Source organism: Xenopus laevis, chromosome 3L (assembly GCF_017654675.1).
Source record: "Xenopus laevis strain J_2021 chromosome 3L, Xenopus_laevis_v10.1, whole genome shotgun sequence".
NCBI lineage: Eukaryota > Metazoa > Chordata > Amphibia > Anura > Pipidae > Xenopus > Xenopus laevis.
The window spans coordinates 96,934,521-96,952,724 of NC_054375.1; the positions used below are offsets into that span (position 1 = coordinate 96,934,521).

General features: G+C 40.7%; 1 protein-coding gene across 7 annotated transcripts in view; it reads left to right on the plus strand.

Moving 5' to 3' along the window:
- Window positions 1-18,204, plus strand: part of herc1.L (HECT and RLD domain containing E3 ubiquitin protein ligase family member 1 L homeolog) — a 135,747-nt gene that overhangs the window by 36,708 nt on the left and 80,835 nt on the right. For all 7 annotated transcript variants that reach the window (XM_041586656.1, XM_041586660.1, XM_041586659.1 and 4 more), the window contains 8 exons: window positions 203-355; window positions 862-994; window positions 1,649-1,840; window positions 8,528-8,749; window positions 10,732-10,905; window positions 12,312-12,426; window positions 12,979-13,096; window positions 15,308-15,479. In XM_041586656.1, the coding sequence (XP_041442590.1) occupies window positions 203-355; window positions 862-994; window positions 1,649-1,840; window positions 8,528-8,749; window positions 10,732-10,905; window positions 12,312-12,426; window positions 12,979-13,096; window positions 15,308-15,479 (1,279 nt within the window). The remainder of the gene's footprint in view (window positions 1-202; window positions 356-861; window positions 995-1,648; window positions 1,841-8,527; window positions 8,750-10,731; window positions 10,906-12,311; window positions 12,427-12,978; window positions 13,097-15,307; window positions 15,480-18,204) is intronic.

Below are 18,204 nucleotides of genomic sequence, written 5' to 3' on the forward strand. Positions count from 1 at the left end.
TTTGGTCCATTCTTTAATTTTTGTATTGTGTATTAAAATATTTTTGAATGTAAATCTGCTAGGAATAACCTATGAGAAATACCTTATAGTAAAGATAAGCATTTAAGGACTTGTTTTGTTCCTCTAGGCTTTGATTTATGGATATAAGATTGTATAGATATAAGATTCATTTATGAAGATTCTAACCATGTTCTCACCACAGGATCAAGCTTTTGGTGAGCTGGAGAAAAATAGCGACAAGTTCATTGTTGGTGCCTCCTCATCTGAAAATAGCCAACCAGCTCACCTCCATGAGTTACTTTGCTCTCTGCAAAAGCAACTGCTAGCTTACTGTCACACTAACCATATAAATGAGGTGAGTACCTATCAAGGCTATTAATATTAGGGCTACTTTAAAAGCACTGGCCAAAGAGTCTGTTGCTCTGTACCCCCCATTGATTCCTTTTAGTTTAAAAGGTAACAGTAACAACTGCATTTACAAATAACTTTTTTACTTTTATTATAGCATGGATTCTAACTAAATGAGAGCATCCATAACACAGTGGTCTTATGACCCCTTTGAAACAGCATTTAGCACATAGGTTCTAAGACGTACTGGTTAAGGCACCCACAGACACTACCACTTAGTTAAAAATTCCAGATACATAAGAAATCTGTTTTTAGAAAAGCAGAAATACAAGACTAATACAGCTATGGGATCCATTATCTGGAAACGTGTTATGCAGATCAGCTAAAGATTAAAACTATTTTTGAATGAAGGGTTAAACAATTCGTTGAATGTGGGTAACAAGAGAACAGTCATGTTTTACAGTTATTTTGTAGCATTCCAGGACATGTTTTCAAAAACTTTCTCTTCCTCAGAATTCCAGTAGTGTGGCCCTGCTCCACAAACACCTACAGCTACTGCTGCCACATGCCAAAGACATTTATTCCCGTTCTGCTACACTTCTAGAGGAAAGCACTTGGAATGGAAGTGTAGGAGAGAAATTGCGTGGTGAGTTTAAGAAAGGGCACTAGCTGCTATTTGGTGCTGTATAATTAACCAGAAGTACTTGTGCTGTCCCTGTGACTTTGCTAACCTTAATTTTGTATCTCTTTATAGGCATAAAATAGCCATGTAATGATTTATGTATTGCTTATCTGTGCATTCTATTTTTACACTGTGTTGAAATGATGTTGACACATTCAATGGTTTGGATTCCTGACAAAGTCCCTTTGCTTTGCAACAGTTTTCCACAGACCTTATCGTTTTTCCCTGAAGTGGTTTCTTTTAACGCTAAAGATGGGCAATCACAACCATAGTTCTGGTGGAAATCCTGTTTCTCTGTGTAAAGAGTGTTTGCCAGAGTCTGTTATTTTGTTACCTTTTGTATGTGCTGAAGTTGGTTATTTGAGTAATTCTGCTAAGAAAAGAAGACCCCCTAAAAGACATATTGGACCTACCTGTCAATCAAAATCTGACCCAGTCTCAGCACGAAAAGAGCATGAAGAGTGGCAGGTTGTGGAGAGTGAGAGTAACTTGATAATTTCTTAAACAATACAGAATTTTTAAATGATTGTATTTAGAAAGTGTCTTATTTCATTGAGATGAAGCTTATATTCAATTTTAACTTTTGATTGTCTTTTTCTATATGTCTCCTCACTGTAGATGTAATCTATGTGTCAGCAGCTGGCAGTATGCTATGTCAGCTTGTAAATGCATTGCTGCTGTTGCCTGCATCAGTGGCCAGACCTCTTCTTAGTTACTTGCTGGACTTACTGCCCCCTCTTGATCGCCTGAACAGACTGTTACCTGCTGCTGCTTTGTTAGAGGACCAAGAACTGCAGTGGCCACTTCATGGTGAGCAATTTGCTAGTGCTTGTGCCTTATTGATATTAAACTTCATTATAGACAACACTCAGTTCTCCAGATTTTGCAGAACCTCCTTCGGCTGGCCTATTTACAGTCAGATGATTTTATAAACTCTTACCCCCTGATAGCCAGTGAAGTTCAGGTAATATTTTGTTTTTAACCATAAAGCTGCTATACACATTTCTCTTGCCTAATTGGGGGACACCGGCACCATGGGGGATGAAGATCCTGCAGCTTGGAGAAGGACACTAACTTGTTAACTTTGACTCCTCCTCCTGCTCTGGGCTTCATCCCCTACCTCCTCCTACTATGCCCAGTTTCTTTTAGTGTCCTCAGAGGAGAAGACACAGAAAAATAGTGGCTGGAGCAGATGATCAAGGACCATGGTTAGGATCATGCCACAAACAGGGACCATTGAACTGTATTAATGTGTCCCACCAGCTGCTTAGGTTCCAACCTAAAAGATCTCCTTGCCCAACAGCCTTTCCGCTCTACGGAGGACTGCAGGCTAGCTCCCTCATTCCCTGTAGCTGTGGGAACAAGACTTCATGGGCACTCAGCAGCTGGACGGATAGGGTGAGTACACAGTCCTCACCTCACCCCCTCCCCAAGGCTACCCATTTAGGCACAGGGACCGCTACTATACAATGGGAGCGTCAAAAAACCCGCAGCGTACTATTCTCACTGAGCACAACTCACGGGTGCGCACTTCCAGTTTTTTTCAGCCCCTGGGCGACATTGTGCCGGAGACGCACATGTCGTCATTGGCGCCAAAGAACGGAACACAGACTTCCGGCAATGTTCCTTGGCGCACTTTCTCTCCAAAGTGAAGGGAGAACCCCCAGTCCCTCTGCATAGACAGGCAAGTGAGACCTAGCCTTACCTTGTGCATATAGGATGCGACCCTTCTATACACGGGGCATGTGACTTGGGGGACTGGGATAAATAAACATATACCTCTCTTCTTTTGCAGACCCTTCTTACTGCAACCCTACCACCAAGGGTATCCCCTTCCCCTCCTTCTAAATAACTAAATAAAAGAAGTAAAAGCTGCATTGCTATCTTTGAGCTATGGCAGACAAAACAGAGGAGCCCAGGACCTCAAAGTCCTCAGCACCTTCTCGCAAGCAACACAAGTATCTTACCTTGCATGCGCAGTGTGCAACACCAAATTTCAATGTGTTTCGGCTGAATCTGTGTGCGCAGCATGTAGACACACCACCTGTGGCCAACACAGCCAGCAGAACAGACACTGACTTGGTCCGCGCGCTCTCTCTCTCTCCCTTGCCGACCTACAGAATTTAGCCCACATCCCGGAGACATTAGGCAAAGTTTTAGAACGCCTGTCTAATCCCACAAAATCACAAGACAACAGGCCTGCGGCCTCAAAACGCTCCATCATATCGCCCCCAGACTCCCCTGGGGAACAGTTTAACCCTCAGATGAAGAGGGGGCAAATAGCTTCAGATGATGAATCAGAGGAACAGCCTGATCCAGATCAGGACACTCCCAGAACACAAAGAGAGGTAGAAGGCCTCACACAGGCGGTACTCACAACACTTAACATCGAAGAAACTACTTAGACTGTAGAGCCAGCAAAGAATATATTTAAGAGACAAAAGAAAAGCTCTTGCATCTTCCCAGCATATGAGCAATTAGAGGAGATTGTCAAATCTCAATGGAAAACCCCTGACCACAGAGTACAAATCTCTAGACATTTTCCCAAACCTATCCCTTTCCTCAAGAATGCATTGATCTCTGGTCATCACCCCAGCGGTAGATCCACCAGTCTCCAGACTATCCAAGGCCACCACTATTCCAGTGGCAGACACAGTGTCATTCAAGGATCCAATAGACAAACGTCTAAATGGATTCTGCAAGGCAATCTTCACAGCATCCGGTACAGCCTTCAGACCGATTTTTGCCATAGCCTGGGTAGCTAAAGCTATGGAAGTCTGGGTAGAACAGACAGCTCAGGTTATCGGTTCAGTGGACCCATCTACCGACGCACTACTATGGCAAATAGCAGATACTACATCTTATATCTGCGATGGTTCATTGGACGCGGCAAAGCTGGTTGCAAAAGCCTCAGCACAATCCATAGCCTCCTGAAGATTCCTGTGGCTAAAAACATGGTCAACTGATCTGACATCTAAAAGATCCCTTGTTAGCCTCCCGTTCCAGGGAAAACCGCTCTTCGGGTCAGAGCTAGCCAAGATTATATCCCAAGCCACTTGAGGTAAAAGTACCTTGCTCCCTCAGACCAGAGCAAAGAGACCCACCTTTAAGAGAAGACCCTTTTTTCATCCCTTTCGCCAAGGGCAGAGGACAAAGCCACAAACAGACAAGACCAATTCTGACTTCTGTCAGCGCTACCATGACAAACAAGGAGCCAGCTGGTCGTCCTCAAAGGGACAAACCAAGCCCTCCCAGGACAAATCCGCCACAGCATGAAGATGTACCCACCCTCGAGGGGATACCTTTAGGCGGCTGTCTAATGTCCTTTCGGGAGGTGTGTAAAGACCAAATAAGAGACCATAAGAGTCACCACAGATTCCTCAGGTTTTATGTGGACGGAAAACTTTGTCAGTTTGTAGCACTACCATTCGAAATATCGTCCTCCCTAAGAACCTTCACCAAGGTGATGGCAGCAGCACTAGAGGATCTCAGAATCAAGGGCAACACAGTCATTCCCTACCTTGACGACCTTCTAGTAAAAGGCCCATCGGCAGTCACAGCCGAAGCACACACCTCTCAGACACTCAAGTCTCTAGAAGTTCTGGGTTGGGTCATCAACTACAAGAAGTCCCACCTCTGCCCGACTCAAACCATAGAATACCTGGGGTTGATACTAGACTCCAAAAAAGCAACCGTCTTTCTCCCAAGAGAAAAAGCCAATATCTTACAGAAGCGGATACAGACTCTCAGAACAACCAACACTGTCTCTCTCCGCACAGCTATGCAGATGCTGGGAACAATGGTGGCATCGTTTCCGGCAATCCCATTTGCCCAATTTCACATAAGATACCTCCAACACCTGATTCTCCAGCATCAGAAGAGGGATCGAAAGAACTTAGACCGGCAGATAGTCATCCCAGATCAAGTAAAGAATTCCCTACTCTGGTGGACCCATCCACTACGAATGAAAAAGTGAAGACCCTTCCCCAACCACCTGTGGACAGTGGTCACAACGGATGCAAGCCTAACAGGGTGGGGCGGAGTACCCAAAGGCCAAAGAACGTCCAGGGCTGCTGGGACCAAGAGGAGAGGCTTCTCCAGATCCAGCGATACTGTACTCACTAAAACGGTTCTCACCTTTCCTTCAGGGGAAAGCCGCAAGGATCCAGTCAGACAATGTGACTGCAGTGGCCTATGTGAATCATCAAGGGGGCACACGCAGCCCAGCATCCCTAAGGGAGGCAAGCAGGATTCTGTCTTGGGCAGAAAACAACATACCAAAGCTATCCGCAGTACAAATCCCAGGAGTAGACAATTGGATGGCAGACTACCTGAGCAGAGAAACACTAGATCAGAACGAATGGCGTCTACACCAGGATGTCTTTCAACTGGTAGTAGAAAGGTGGGGTCTTCCAGATGTAGATCTAATGGCATCCAGATGCAATCGGAAGGTTCAAAGATTGGTTGCCAGAAGCATAGACCCACTAGCACATGCAACAGATGCTCTGGTCATTCCGTGGGATTTCGCCATGGCCTACGCATTCCCTCCACTAGCTCTTCTTCCAAGAATTATAAAGAAGATAAAAAGACAGGGAACTCAGACCATTCTAGTGGCACCCTACTGACCAAGAAGGTCGTGGTTCGCAGATGTAGTGGACTTTGCACTCAACGACCCGTTTCATCTCCCAGAAAGAGAGGATCTGCTAACACAAGGACCCATCAACCACCCGAATTCTCATCGCTGGGCTTTAGACCTTAGTCCTTAAGAGATCAGGGGTTCCAATGGCAGCCATCTCAACCATGCTTCATGCATGAAAACCGGTATCTGCAAAAGTGTATTACAGAGTGTGGAAGACCTTTATCGGTTGGTGTGAGAAAAAAGAACTAGATCCACAGAAGGCAACAGAGAGTGAAATACTTTCTTTTCTTCAGGATGGACTTACCATCCTCTATCCATCCTCTTCCAGAAAAAATTAGCGTTGCAAAGTCATATCAGAACATTCTTACAAGGGGCAACGAGAATCGTACCACCTTATAGATGCCCAGTTCCTTCCTGGGACCTCAATTTGGTGAGTCCTACAGGAGGATCCATATGAACCAATAGACAATGTCCCGTTAGCCACACTTACTGAAAAGGTTGTCTTTCTGTTGGCTATTACGTCAGCACGTAGAGTCTCGGAACTAGCAGCACTTTCTTGCAGATCTCCGTTCACCAACATTCACAAGGTTTCTCCCAAAGGTCGTATCAGAATTCCATCTCAACCAGGACTTGGTGGTACCATCACTGTGCCCGGAGCCCAAGAACCCCATGGAAACCAGATTAAACAATTTGGATGTGGTTCGGGCAATCAAAGCTTACTTGGAAGCAACAAAGGGCATAAGAAAGTCAGATTCGTTGTTCGTGATCACAAGTGGACCTAAGATGGGAACAAAAGCGTCCAAGACAACGATGGCAAAGTGGATCAGATCCACTATCATCAGAGCATATGCAGTGAAGGGAAAAGACACTCCATTAAAAGTTAGAGCACACTCAACAAGATCACTAAGCACGTCATGGGCATTTCGACATCAAGCATCTGTTGAGCAGGTCTGCAGAGCAGCTACCTGGGCAAATCCACATACCTTCACATGATTCTATAGGCTTCACACACAAGCCGCAGCCGAAGCCAGCTTCAGGAGGAAGGTGTTACAGACAGCCGTTAACTGAACACCTAATAGGGGTTACAGTGTCCCGCCCTCAGGGGTTGCTTTGGCACATCCCCATGGTGCCTGTGTCCCCCAATTAGGCAAGAGAAAGAGAGATTTTTGTACTCACCGTTAAATCTTTTTCTCTTGTCCTATATTGGGGGACACAGGCCTTCCCGCCCTGTTGCACACTGCTGTGAGATGACCTATTGTTGTATATACTGTAGTTACTCCTTGTTGGGAGTCCATTGTTATAGGAGGTTCTGAGGGGGTTGAGAGACTCCTTCTCTGTTTTGGGTTGCTATATCTTACACTCCTCTATCATAGTAGGAGGAGGCAGAGGATGAAGCCCAGAGCAGGAGGAGGGGTCAAAGTTAACAAGTTAGTGTACTTCTCCAAGCTGCAGGATCTTCGTCCCCCATGGTGCCTGTGTCCCCCAAAATAGGACAAGAGAAAAAGATTTAACGGAGCACAAAAATCTCTCTTTACTGTGCAAGAAGAAAAAACGTAACAAATGCCTACATTTGCATTTTTGTATCCACTTTTATTACAAAAAAGTTTGCAACCAAGTTCCTACTGTTATCTTCCTGGTATCTGCTCCTGAGCCACACCTTCTTTATTTTGGCATCTAAACAGGGATTGTATCCATCTTAAATAGAATAAGCCTATATCAATTCTGGGGATTAGGCAATTTATCTTTAAATGTGCATATGTGCACTTGCCCAAACTTAATGCATGTTCATTACCTCTTTGTTTATAAGCGTCAGGAATGAATACTCTTAATGGCAAGTACAGCCTAGGGTAAATTTAATACAGGTTGGACTGATGTGCCCATTTCCATGTCCATCAGCCCTATGCCCCTTTTCACAATTTCATAGAAAAAATGAACACAGCACCGGTTCCCAATAATTAATTAACAGATGCTGTGCAAGGAGGTTGAACATACTGTTATCACAACCTGAAAGAAAAGGCCCCACACCACTGCACCATCAATAAAAAAAACAATCTTTATTTGTACATTGTAATTTACATGCCAGAAAACCATCATCTCTTCCTACTCCAAATTTAACCACAAGTAACAATCATATACTCAATTTAAGTGACGCAGTAGCGCTCATACCGATACACCTGGGTGTGCGAGAAGCCCGGAACTCCATTTCATAAAGCAAAAGCATACAGTATATGTAGGAAAAAAGATATATGCATAGGGCTCACTAACTGAATATTATCAAAAAGGGTATATATTCATCCTAAGTCAGGTACAAAAGTTTGTCCAAGCAGATCCAAGGGTAGGTTTTTAGGAAGGAGAGCGCAATGCCGCTCCACCGTATCGCCAGTTAATCCGGCTTCGTCAGGAGAAATGGAAAATTGCTTCATTCACCATAAATAGCTTCAGAGAAGGGGTGTGTACAATTACATATTCAAATGCCACTAACATATACAAGCGCCCCCTACCCTTGGATCTGCTTGGGCACAGTTGTACTTTTCCTAGTTTTTAACTGTGTATTTGTATTTTTGATATGATACAAACTTGTGTATGTGCACAAGCAAAACTACCAATTACTGCAATTAAAACCAATACTACCAGAACAATACATACCTTTGTTTATTATGAATGTCTAGACTAGATATTTATTTGTTGCTAGGTGGAGTAATATATTTGTGTCGGAGTACACCCTAATTGTGCTAAACAATATATACAAGTGTCTGTCTGTGCTGGCAATTGGAATTATGCCAGTAACTGTGGTGCTACATAGATGAATATACATGTTCTGTGAATCTGATAAGTTAGTTTTGTATTTCTACTTCTAGGGGGACCAGAACACATTGATCCTGCTGGAATATCTTTGCCTGCACCTGCTCAATCATGGGTCTGGCTTGTGGATTTAGAAAGGACGGTTGCACTGCTTATTGGAAGATGTTTAGGTGGAATGTTACAGGGTTCTCCTGCTTCCCAAGAGGAGCAAGATACAAACTACTGGTTAAAAACACCTTTGTTTGGAAATGGAGTAGAAATGGAAGTTCCTCAACTAGGTTAGTGAGCTTGCCAGCTTCAGCTTTAATTGCCAATGTAAGCAACACCACCTCTGCTTGTGTTTCTCGCAGTAAATGATAAATTGTGGCAGGTAGGGTAGTGTTTCCCTCCTTATTACCGTGCCTTTCTAAATTCCCTATGTGCCAACAGCCTTTGAATGATAAAACTAGTTGAAAGAATGATGGCAGCCTTGGTATTAGATCATATATTGGGAAAACTGCATTCACATGCCATGTTGTGATAAAATCTTTGTATAACTTGTTAACTTTAAATTGATATGGTTTAGGATACAAATGATCTGTCTAAAAATGTGCTTGTTGTTAACACCTCCTCCTCTCTCTGCCAGTACTGTGCTGACACAACACAGGGCACTTGTTCCATGACACAGTTTAGCATGAGACCTGCCAAGGAATGTTTAATGAAAAATAAAATGGAAAATAAGAGAGATAAATAATATGACACGGGTTAGCATGAGACCTGCCATGGAATTTTTGCAAGAAAAAAAAATAGAAAACGAGAGAGAAAAATAATATGTAAATGCAAGACAAGGATGTAAGTAAAACACAGGGCACAAGGCAACACATAGTCACCACAAAATAAAACATAGCCAAAGATGTTGCTCCACAGATATAAATTATGCAGAGATGTGGAAAGAACTTTCTTGTTGAGAAAGCTGGGGAATAAGAGGGATACACAATATGAACATGCAAAAGGCAAGCTTGGTGTTCCTTTTTTATTTACATATGCCCAGAGGTCATGCAGTTAATTGTAGTGATGACAGACTGCAGAGCCTGTCCAAGTAGTATTGCTGCCCAAGCCAACATTACTTGGACCAGCAACCTGTCACCCAGACATAAAAAGCTATATAATAGAAGTCTTTTAAAGTCTTAAAATAAACATGGAATCCAAATTATTTTGTTTATTAAAATGCCCATACCACTTCTAACCATATTTAATCTGGTTAGATTGGATCTGTAAAATGTTCAATGTACACATCAGGAACACTGAACTGAAAATCCAATACATTTGGTAAAGGGTAAAAAACTGCTTTATAGAGTGGGGGAAAAAAGTCATCATGTGTACACTTGCCTAGTGTAGTTTGGCGGGGGGGCACTGGATTGTCTCCCGGAGGCATGACTTACTGGCTGTAAAAGAATCTGTGGCATTTAGGTCCTTTTTATTCCCACTGCTTGCCCTCACTCTGGGTGCAGTCACCACCCCCTGGTGTAGTAGGCATAAAATCAAGTTAAAACAAAGAATTCCACATATAATTATCCATTTAACTCTTTATTTCCACTAAACAAATTTGAAAGCAAAAATAAAAATGACGATGCAGGGGGCTTTAAATTAACTTTTAGTATGATGTAGAGAGTGATGTTCTGAGACTGTGCAATTGGTTTCATTTTTTATTTGTGGTTTTTGAATTACTTTGCCTTCTATTCAGCAGCTTTCCAGTTTACAGTTTCATCTATCCGGTCGCTAGGGTCCAAATTACCTTACAAACTATGCATTGATTTGAATAAGGGACTGGAATATGAATAGGAGAGGGCCAGAAGAGAAAGATGAATAGTACAAAGTAGCAACAGCAATAGATTTGTAGCCTTACAGAGCAGTTAGGGTCAAATAATTAAAAAACTATATAAAAAAAAATATAATGAAGACTAATTGAAAAGTGTCTTAGAATTGGCCATTAAACATTAACTTAAAGGTGAACCACCCCTTTAAGATATCATTATACTTTATATATGCTGCCATTAACAGTCTCAATGATAATTGTTGCTGTGTCATTACACTGGCAGGAAGAGGATTAAGGTGGCTTAATGGTTGTTAATGATAATTTGACATGCCTATTGGAACCATTTGGGGTATGATGTAGTATAACAATATAGCTCTTGGCCCAACAGTGACATATAGGGTAGACTACCTGTATTTATTGTGTGTATTCCTATATGACGACTAATGCACTTAATGTTCCCTTCAGACAAATGTATGAGCGCTCTGCTTGAAGTGGCATTTTCTGGTAATGAGGAGCAGAAAACCTTTGATTACAAGTTGAGACCGGAGGTTTCTATTCTGGTGGATTTGGCAGTTGGGTCCACCAAGGAGCCAGCACAAAGCTCGTGGATCAGTATGCAAGATTATGCCATTAGCAAAGGTATGTTATATCAAAAATTTGGGGAGAAAAAAGAACATTTTCACCCATTGTTTAAAACAATTCCTAAAAAAAGGGCATTTTGTCTGATGCAGATTTCAGGTAGGACTGGGGTGGGATGTAAAAATATGCTTACTATGGGGGGCTCACATAGACACAGTCTATGGCAGACAATTTTGGTGTTAGGTGGAATCATTGGGAACCATGGAAGTCTGCACTTTGAAGGTGTACTGTCCTTCTTACAGAAATGTGCTATATTGAGGGAGTTTGCCATGCTAGTAAATGGGAAGTAGCTGAGTGAGGGGTGGATTTTTTATTTTTTCTGGCAGAAATACTAATTTCTATCTTTCTGAATGCATGTCTGCCATAAACCATGTTTTTCCCAAGCCAAGCAAATGGAAAGCAGCAGCCAGTAGGCAGGACATTCTGACTGTTGCCTGGTGTGTTGTGCCAGAAGTGGCAAACAAAAAGTGTAATATAAGTTTCTTTGCATGAAAATAAACTTTATAAATACAGTCAAACGTTATATATTTCTGCTGAGAGCTGGATAAAAAGAAACTGTACAGATTTTTGGTTGACTGTATTTACAGTATAAAGCAGAACCCTGATTTTCTGGTTTCCAGAAGACTGTCAGAATTTGGGAAAAAATGGATAGCAGTTTACCTGTGTGTAATGAAAAAATGCATAAATTCCAGAAAATTTTTAAATTGGGTTCTGCTATGTTTTAATGGGACCTCCAATGTTTTTCCCTTGATAGTCCCCCTTAATAAGCAGTTCAAAATAGTGTAACATTTTGGAAAGAATGGTTTGCAGTTTACCTGTGTAGGACCTAGAAAAATGCATCAATTCCAGGAAGATGTAAAATCGGATTGTGCTACATTTTTCCTCTTGATAGTCCATAGTTCATAATACTGTGCCCCATGACCAGTCGGTAAACCTGTGAGGTATTGAGAAATCACAATACCCTATCCTTGTCCATACAGCATTAAGGGTAAGGCCACACGAGGAGAGTCGGGGAGATTTTGTCGCCTGGCGACTAATCGCCTCGTCTTCTGAGCGACAAGCCGCGTGTGCATTAGCGTAGGCGACTTTTCATTATAGCCTATGGGAAAACACACTGAGGCAATTCGGGGAGATTGTCGCTCAGAAGACGAGGCGATTAGTCGCCAGGCGACAAAATCTCCCCGAATCTCCTATTGTGAACTAACCCTAAAGGTTCTGAATTAGAGTTTTTCATTATCAGTGCAGTAAGAATTAACCTACAGAAAGGTCAAGCTTCTGATAACATATTCTGAAGACAAAACTGGGCTACCTGTCTGATGATTAACCTGGAAGAAATACAATAGGCAGATTTATTCTTATCATTATAAAGTGTTTGTCTTCTCTAACTATGTCATGTCCTTTAACAGATTGGGACAGCGCCACTGTTAGTAATGAATCTCTTCTGGACACAGTGTCTCGCTTTGTCCTTGCAGCCCTATTGAAGCACACTGGGTTACTTACACAGGCCAGTGGTGAAAGCCGGTAAGCAGTCTTGAACACTTTTATTTTGATTGTGACTGCTACAAAGTATTCTCAAAACTCCCATTTGTGTACCATATGTCGAAGGTCTCGTTGGTTTAAGGGCCAGGGCATTGGGCAAACAGAGTGTGGGCTCTGCTGCTCTCCTGCTGCAAACAAAACACAGGCTGAGAGCAGAGGAGCCAAGGTTCTGGTACTTTATAAGAATCCATTTGGTAAAATGTGCATGCTGGGCTAATGCTTAGCCATATTCTCCAGACAGATCTACCTTAATATCTGGTGTGCATTCTGCTTTAGCCATTTGTACTAGAAAGTTTCACTTCAGTTTTTTTATTGTAATACACCCAAAATATTTCTCTATGCAAGTGCAGAGTTATTTGTTCTGCAAATGCATTCCATGAATGTTTTTAATCAGCCACTTTAAAAGGCAATATTTTCTTGCTAAGCTGGCCATACTCCAGGCTGAGTTGGCAGATTAGTATGTCCATATATAGGGCCTTTTTAATGGGTTGCCTGACTGAAATCTCACTAATAATCTTGTTAATTGTTTCCTAGATATCAGCCTGAGAAGTCCCTGGCTGAGGTTTACCGCAATGTATACAAGGTACGGAGTCGCCTTCTGGCGTGCAAGAACATGGAGCTGATACAGACTTCCTCATCTAGAGAGAGATGGGTATGTTCTATAACATATGGTCAACACGGTTTTCCTATATATATTTTGTTTTACTCAAACTTTATAACAAAGCTTCAAATGTCTCTTAAACCGTTCAAAACAAAAACATTTTGCAAAGCTAATTTATTCAGTATTCTCTAGTTTGTTGGATTCATGTTCAGTAATTGTGCTAGGCACTGGAGCAAAGGAGTGGCATCTTCAAGCTCAGCATATGATACTCACCAATATATTGAACCTCCCACAGAACTGTTTTGGGATGTGAAGGTATGAAGGAGTAATTTGCATCATGTCTGCCCATAATCACTTAATATCCCTTCTGCTTCGAATAGATTTTACATTTATTTTACAGTTTGGACATTTTGCAGTCCTTTTAAAGGAGAACTAAACTCTAAAATGAATATGGCTAAAAATGGTATGTTTTATATGCTGAACTTATTGCACCAGCCTAAAGTTTTAGCTTGTTAGTAGCAGCAATGATCCAGGACTTCAAATTGTCACAGGGGTCACCATCTTGGAAAGTGTCTGCAACACTTGCATGCTCCGTGGGCTCTGAGCAGCTGTTGAGAAGCTAAATTTAGGGGTTGTACCAAATTATCAAACAGAAAATTAGATTGGTGCTACAGGGCTGATTATCAGATTATCACGCCAATTGCACTGGTTTCTGTGCTGCCATGTAATAATTATCTGTAGTAATTAATAATCAGCCTTATATTGTGACATTTCTATTATATATATTCAGTATATTGTGCATTGATCCCTAATTAAGTTAGTGACAGCAGCACAGAGCATGTGCAGTGAATCAGCTGAAAAGAAGATGAGGAGCTACTAAGGTCATCTTCGGAGGTACAGATCTTTACTGTTAAAGGGCTGTGGTTGCCTTGGGCTGGTACAGAAGCCCAAAACATAATGTACAACATTTCTAGCCTACTTGTTTGTTTTAGTTTTAGTTTTAGTTCTCCTTTAAGCCCTCCTTACCCCAACCTCTCTCTTTTTCCATATTCCATATACACTGGGGTACACTGTTAAATAATAGTTTTCAAAAATGTGTAACCAAAACCCACTTTCTGTGATCCATGAGGGAGACTGTATAAACAATCTTGGGAACTAAGGAGGGTATACTGCCTTTTTTGCTCACAGTCCAGAAGCTTCATTCTTTTTGTTCTGTTTCATTTTTGACAAACTGTTCGCTGAATGAGAGAAGCCAGAAGAAAGAAGGAATGACGTTTCTGTTTAGGTTTGACCGCATTGTTCTAGGATGTCTCTACCACTAACTTTTTAACGTAATAGGATCATGTGGGTGGCCAAATTGGGCAAATACTTTACTGTATATGGCTAATTGTTATGCTGGATTGGCTTGTCTTTTCTGGGGTACTTCCTTTCAGGACCCTTCAATGTTTCCGCTGGTCCCAGGTATCCCTTACTCCATTATTACATTATATTTTGGTCTTCGGTACCAGCCCAAGGCAATCACAGCCCATTAGCAGTAAATATCTGTGCCCCAAAGATGCCCCAGTAGCTTATCATCTTCTTTTCTGCTGAGTCACTACACATGCACTGTGCTGCTGTCGCTTACAGAGCTTAGGGACCCACTCACAATATACAGTACACATATAATATAAATGTCACAATATAAGGCTGATTAATCAGATAATTACTACATGGCAGCACAGAAACCAGTGCAACTAGCATGAGAATTTAATAATCAGCCTTACAGTCCAACCTCATTTTCTACTTGATAATTTGCGATGGCCCCTAAGCGTAGATTCTCAACAGCTGCTCAGAGCTTCATGAGCATGTGACCCCCCTGTGACAAGTTTGAAGTCCTGGATCATTGCTGTTATTGAGAAGCTGAAACTTTAGGCTGTGCATTAAGTTCAGCATATAAAATGTCATTTTTAACCGTATACATTTTTAGGGTTTAGTTCTCCTTCAAAACTTTTGGGAGCTTGCTGTGGAAGGGACAGTTGGGACCTGTGAAAACTTGACAGCACTGTGGAGAAAAGTACCCTGTGCTGGTTCAGCTTTTAAGAAACAGTGTGATTTTCTCTGGTAATTGGTGAAATATGTTTGTCATCGTGTGGTGCTTAATAAATTTGTATCTGTGCTGGGAAAAAATGCGGATTCCCTTCCTTCTGCCTTGACATCAGAGTGCACATGGCCCTTATATGTTTACATACAGTAAGCTCTCACCAGCCATTGTAACTGCAACAGGTTTCTGAGAATCAGGAGTCTGGAGAGCTGGGTTCTCAAGAAAATTCCTTCACCAGAACTATTGATGAGGAAGCTGAGATGGAAGAGCAGGCAGATCGGGATAGGGAAGAGGGCCACACTGAGCAAGAAGATAATGATGAAGAAAGAGCGCATGAAATCCTTACTGCAGGCAGTAAGTATAATGTGACTGCCAAGAAAAAAGTTCTACGCAATAATATGCATTTGAATATTTCTTCACTTCTGCACATCTGCTTTCTGTTGCATGGATTTTTAGTGCTTGGGGCTTGGTGTGTCATATATGAACCTATTCTGCCCCATACATGACAGATCATATCCTCTTCTGACTTCTCGCACTGTGATGTAACCATGATAGGAGCCCATGGAAGGTGACGGGAAGCTTGTGGCCAGCTTGCAGTCAGAAAGTAGCTGGTTAGATAAAGTTAGCTAGCAGTAACCACACAGATGGGACACAGTCCCTGATTTTATTTATAATATTGTAGACCAAGTAAGTAAGGCACACCTACATAAATAATATAAAAATACAAGCCTATTTCCAAAAAACATTGGAATGCTGTGTAAAATATAAATAAAAATGCATAGAGGATGATCTAAAAATCATTTAAGCTCTATATTTAATTGCCAAGAATACTGAGAGTAATGGATGGCACACCCAATTTGAAAAAATAATAGAAAATTTATTACAAAAAAGAAAAATTACAAAAGTAATACAAAAATGACAAATAATATAACAGAGAGCCCAACACGTTTCGACCTTAAGGGTCTTTCTCAGGGACACAAATGAACAAAAAATCAAAAAATTAATTTGTGCCCCTGAGGAAGACCCTTAAGGTCGAAACGCGTTGGGCTCTCTGTTATATTATTTATCATTTTTGTATTACTTTTGTAATTTTTCTTTTCTTTTTTGTAATAAATTTTCTATTATTTTTTCAAATTGGGTGTGCTATCCATTACTCAGCATTCTTAACATTATTTGGAGACCCTTATGGGGAGTCCCCTATGGATTAGCACCCCTCATTTTACTTTAAGGTTGTGTGCCTCCTCTGCATTTTGTTCAATATTTAATTGCCAACAGTACAAAGACAACATGTCAATTATTGAAGCTGAGAAATGTTATTGTTTTCTGGACAATATATGGTCGTTTGAATGCTAGACAGGGGCATGTTTACCAGGGTGTTGCATCACCTCTTCTTCAAATAAAACTCTGTAAACATTTGGGAGCCAATGAGAGCAGTTGCTGTAGTTTTGAAAGTGAAACAATTTTCCATTATTTACTTTCTCCAACGCTTCAGTTATTGGCTGCTTTATATGTAAATCTGTATGTTCCGTGTATACATCTATTTATCTTACTGTGTTCATAGACAAAGGTCTTTGGACATATTCCTGAATCCATGCATTTTTCTGGATTGTAGGAATCTGTTAATATTATGTGCTGTAAATTATGAAATCCCTAAATCCTTTGCAATTTTATCTTGAGGAACATTATTCATGAATTGTTGCAATGTTTGCCTGTGCAGTAAGTGTTGACCTGGCCTCTATGGGATGCTTTTTTAGTTACATAACTTTTCCAGTCTTTTGTTGCCCATGTCCCAATTTTTTTAAATGTGTTGCTGGTATTAAAATGAGTATAAATTTTTCAGAAGACCATAATATTTCCCAATTTTCACATCTGATATTTTATCTTTGTACTATTTGCAATAAAATATAGTATTTAAATTATTTCTAAATCATGCCATTCTTTTATTTACATTTTACACAGAGTCCCAGTGAATATCTATCTATCTATCTATCTATCTATCTATCTATCTATATATATATATATATATATATATAAAGAAGTCCAAAAGCCGGCACAGCATGTCAAATGGTCATGGTTGCCTAGGTGCAAAACGCCCAAAAATAAAATGCAAATATGAAAAAGCTCGCACTCTCAGGTCTTATCACATCAAAAAAGTGTTTATTCAGAAAGTAGAATAACTGACGTTTCGGCTTGCACTCAAGCCTTTCTCAAAGGCTTAAATTACATTCACATCTGTAAAAATGTTTTTAACTGCTTGTGAAGGTTTTTTCTGAGTCATGACGTCACACTTGGCGCCAATTTTGAACTGCATTTAAGGAATCACTTGTACACATGTCATTTATCCTTGAAAAAGGTCCCAGAGAGGACCGAAACGTTGGAAATGAACCTGTGAATAAAAGAACACTTATTTCACCTTTATGAATGAGTGCGGGTCCATTCACTGAATTATATATATATATATATATATATATAGCAGGATCAAACGGCACTCACCATTCAAAAGTATTCTCGCCGGGTGCTAACCAGTAAATCAATAAAAGTTCAAAGAAAGCACTTTATACATATATATAATTTTAATACATATTTGAGTGTATTGATAGTACACACACACACCTCATAGTCTTCTTCTTTTATCCGTGATTTAATTTCTTACCTGCATTCAAAAGACTAGTTCAATTAAAAATGAATTCTGCTGTAATCAGTGATATTAATCAGTGATATTAAATTAATTATAGTCAATTCATGTTTTATTCATATAAATAAATATAGGTTCTGTTCTGCTGGCAACTATTTTCCCCACATAAAACCGTTCTTCTGCTCTTCATAACACAGTTGCACCCAAAGTTAGTATGGTGTACAGAAGGCAGTGACTAGCTAAACAACACATTAAAAGACCTGTTAATCTATTTCATGAACAAATTCATACCCAAACAATACATTTCTTATTACCCATGTATGTAGTAATTAAGCTTTGTCAAAAGATTAATTTAAATTGACAATATCCTATTAAATTCACATAATGGGGAATCCGTGGTATAGAGCTTATGTTCCACTTAAGAAGATGATCTGTCCTTGTCTT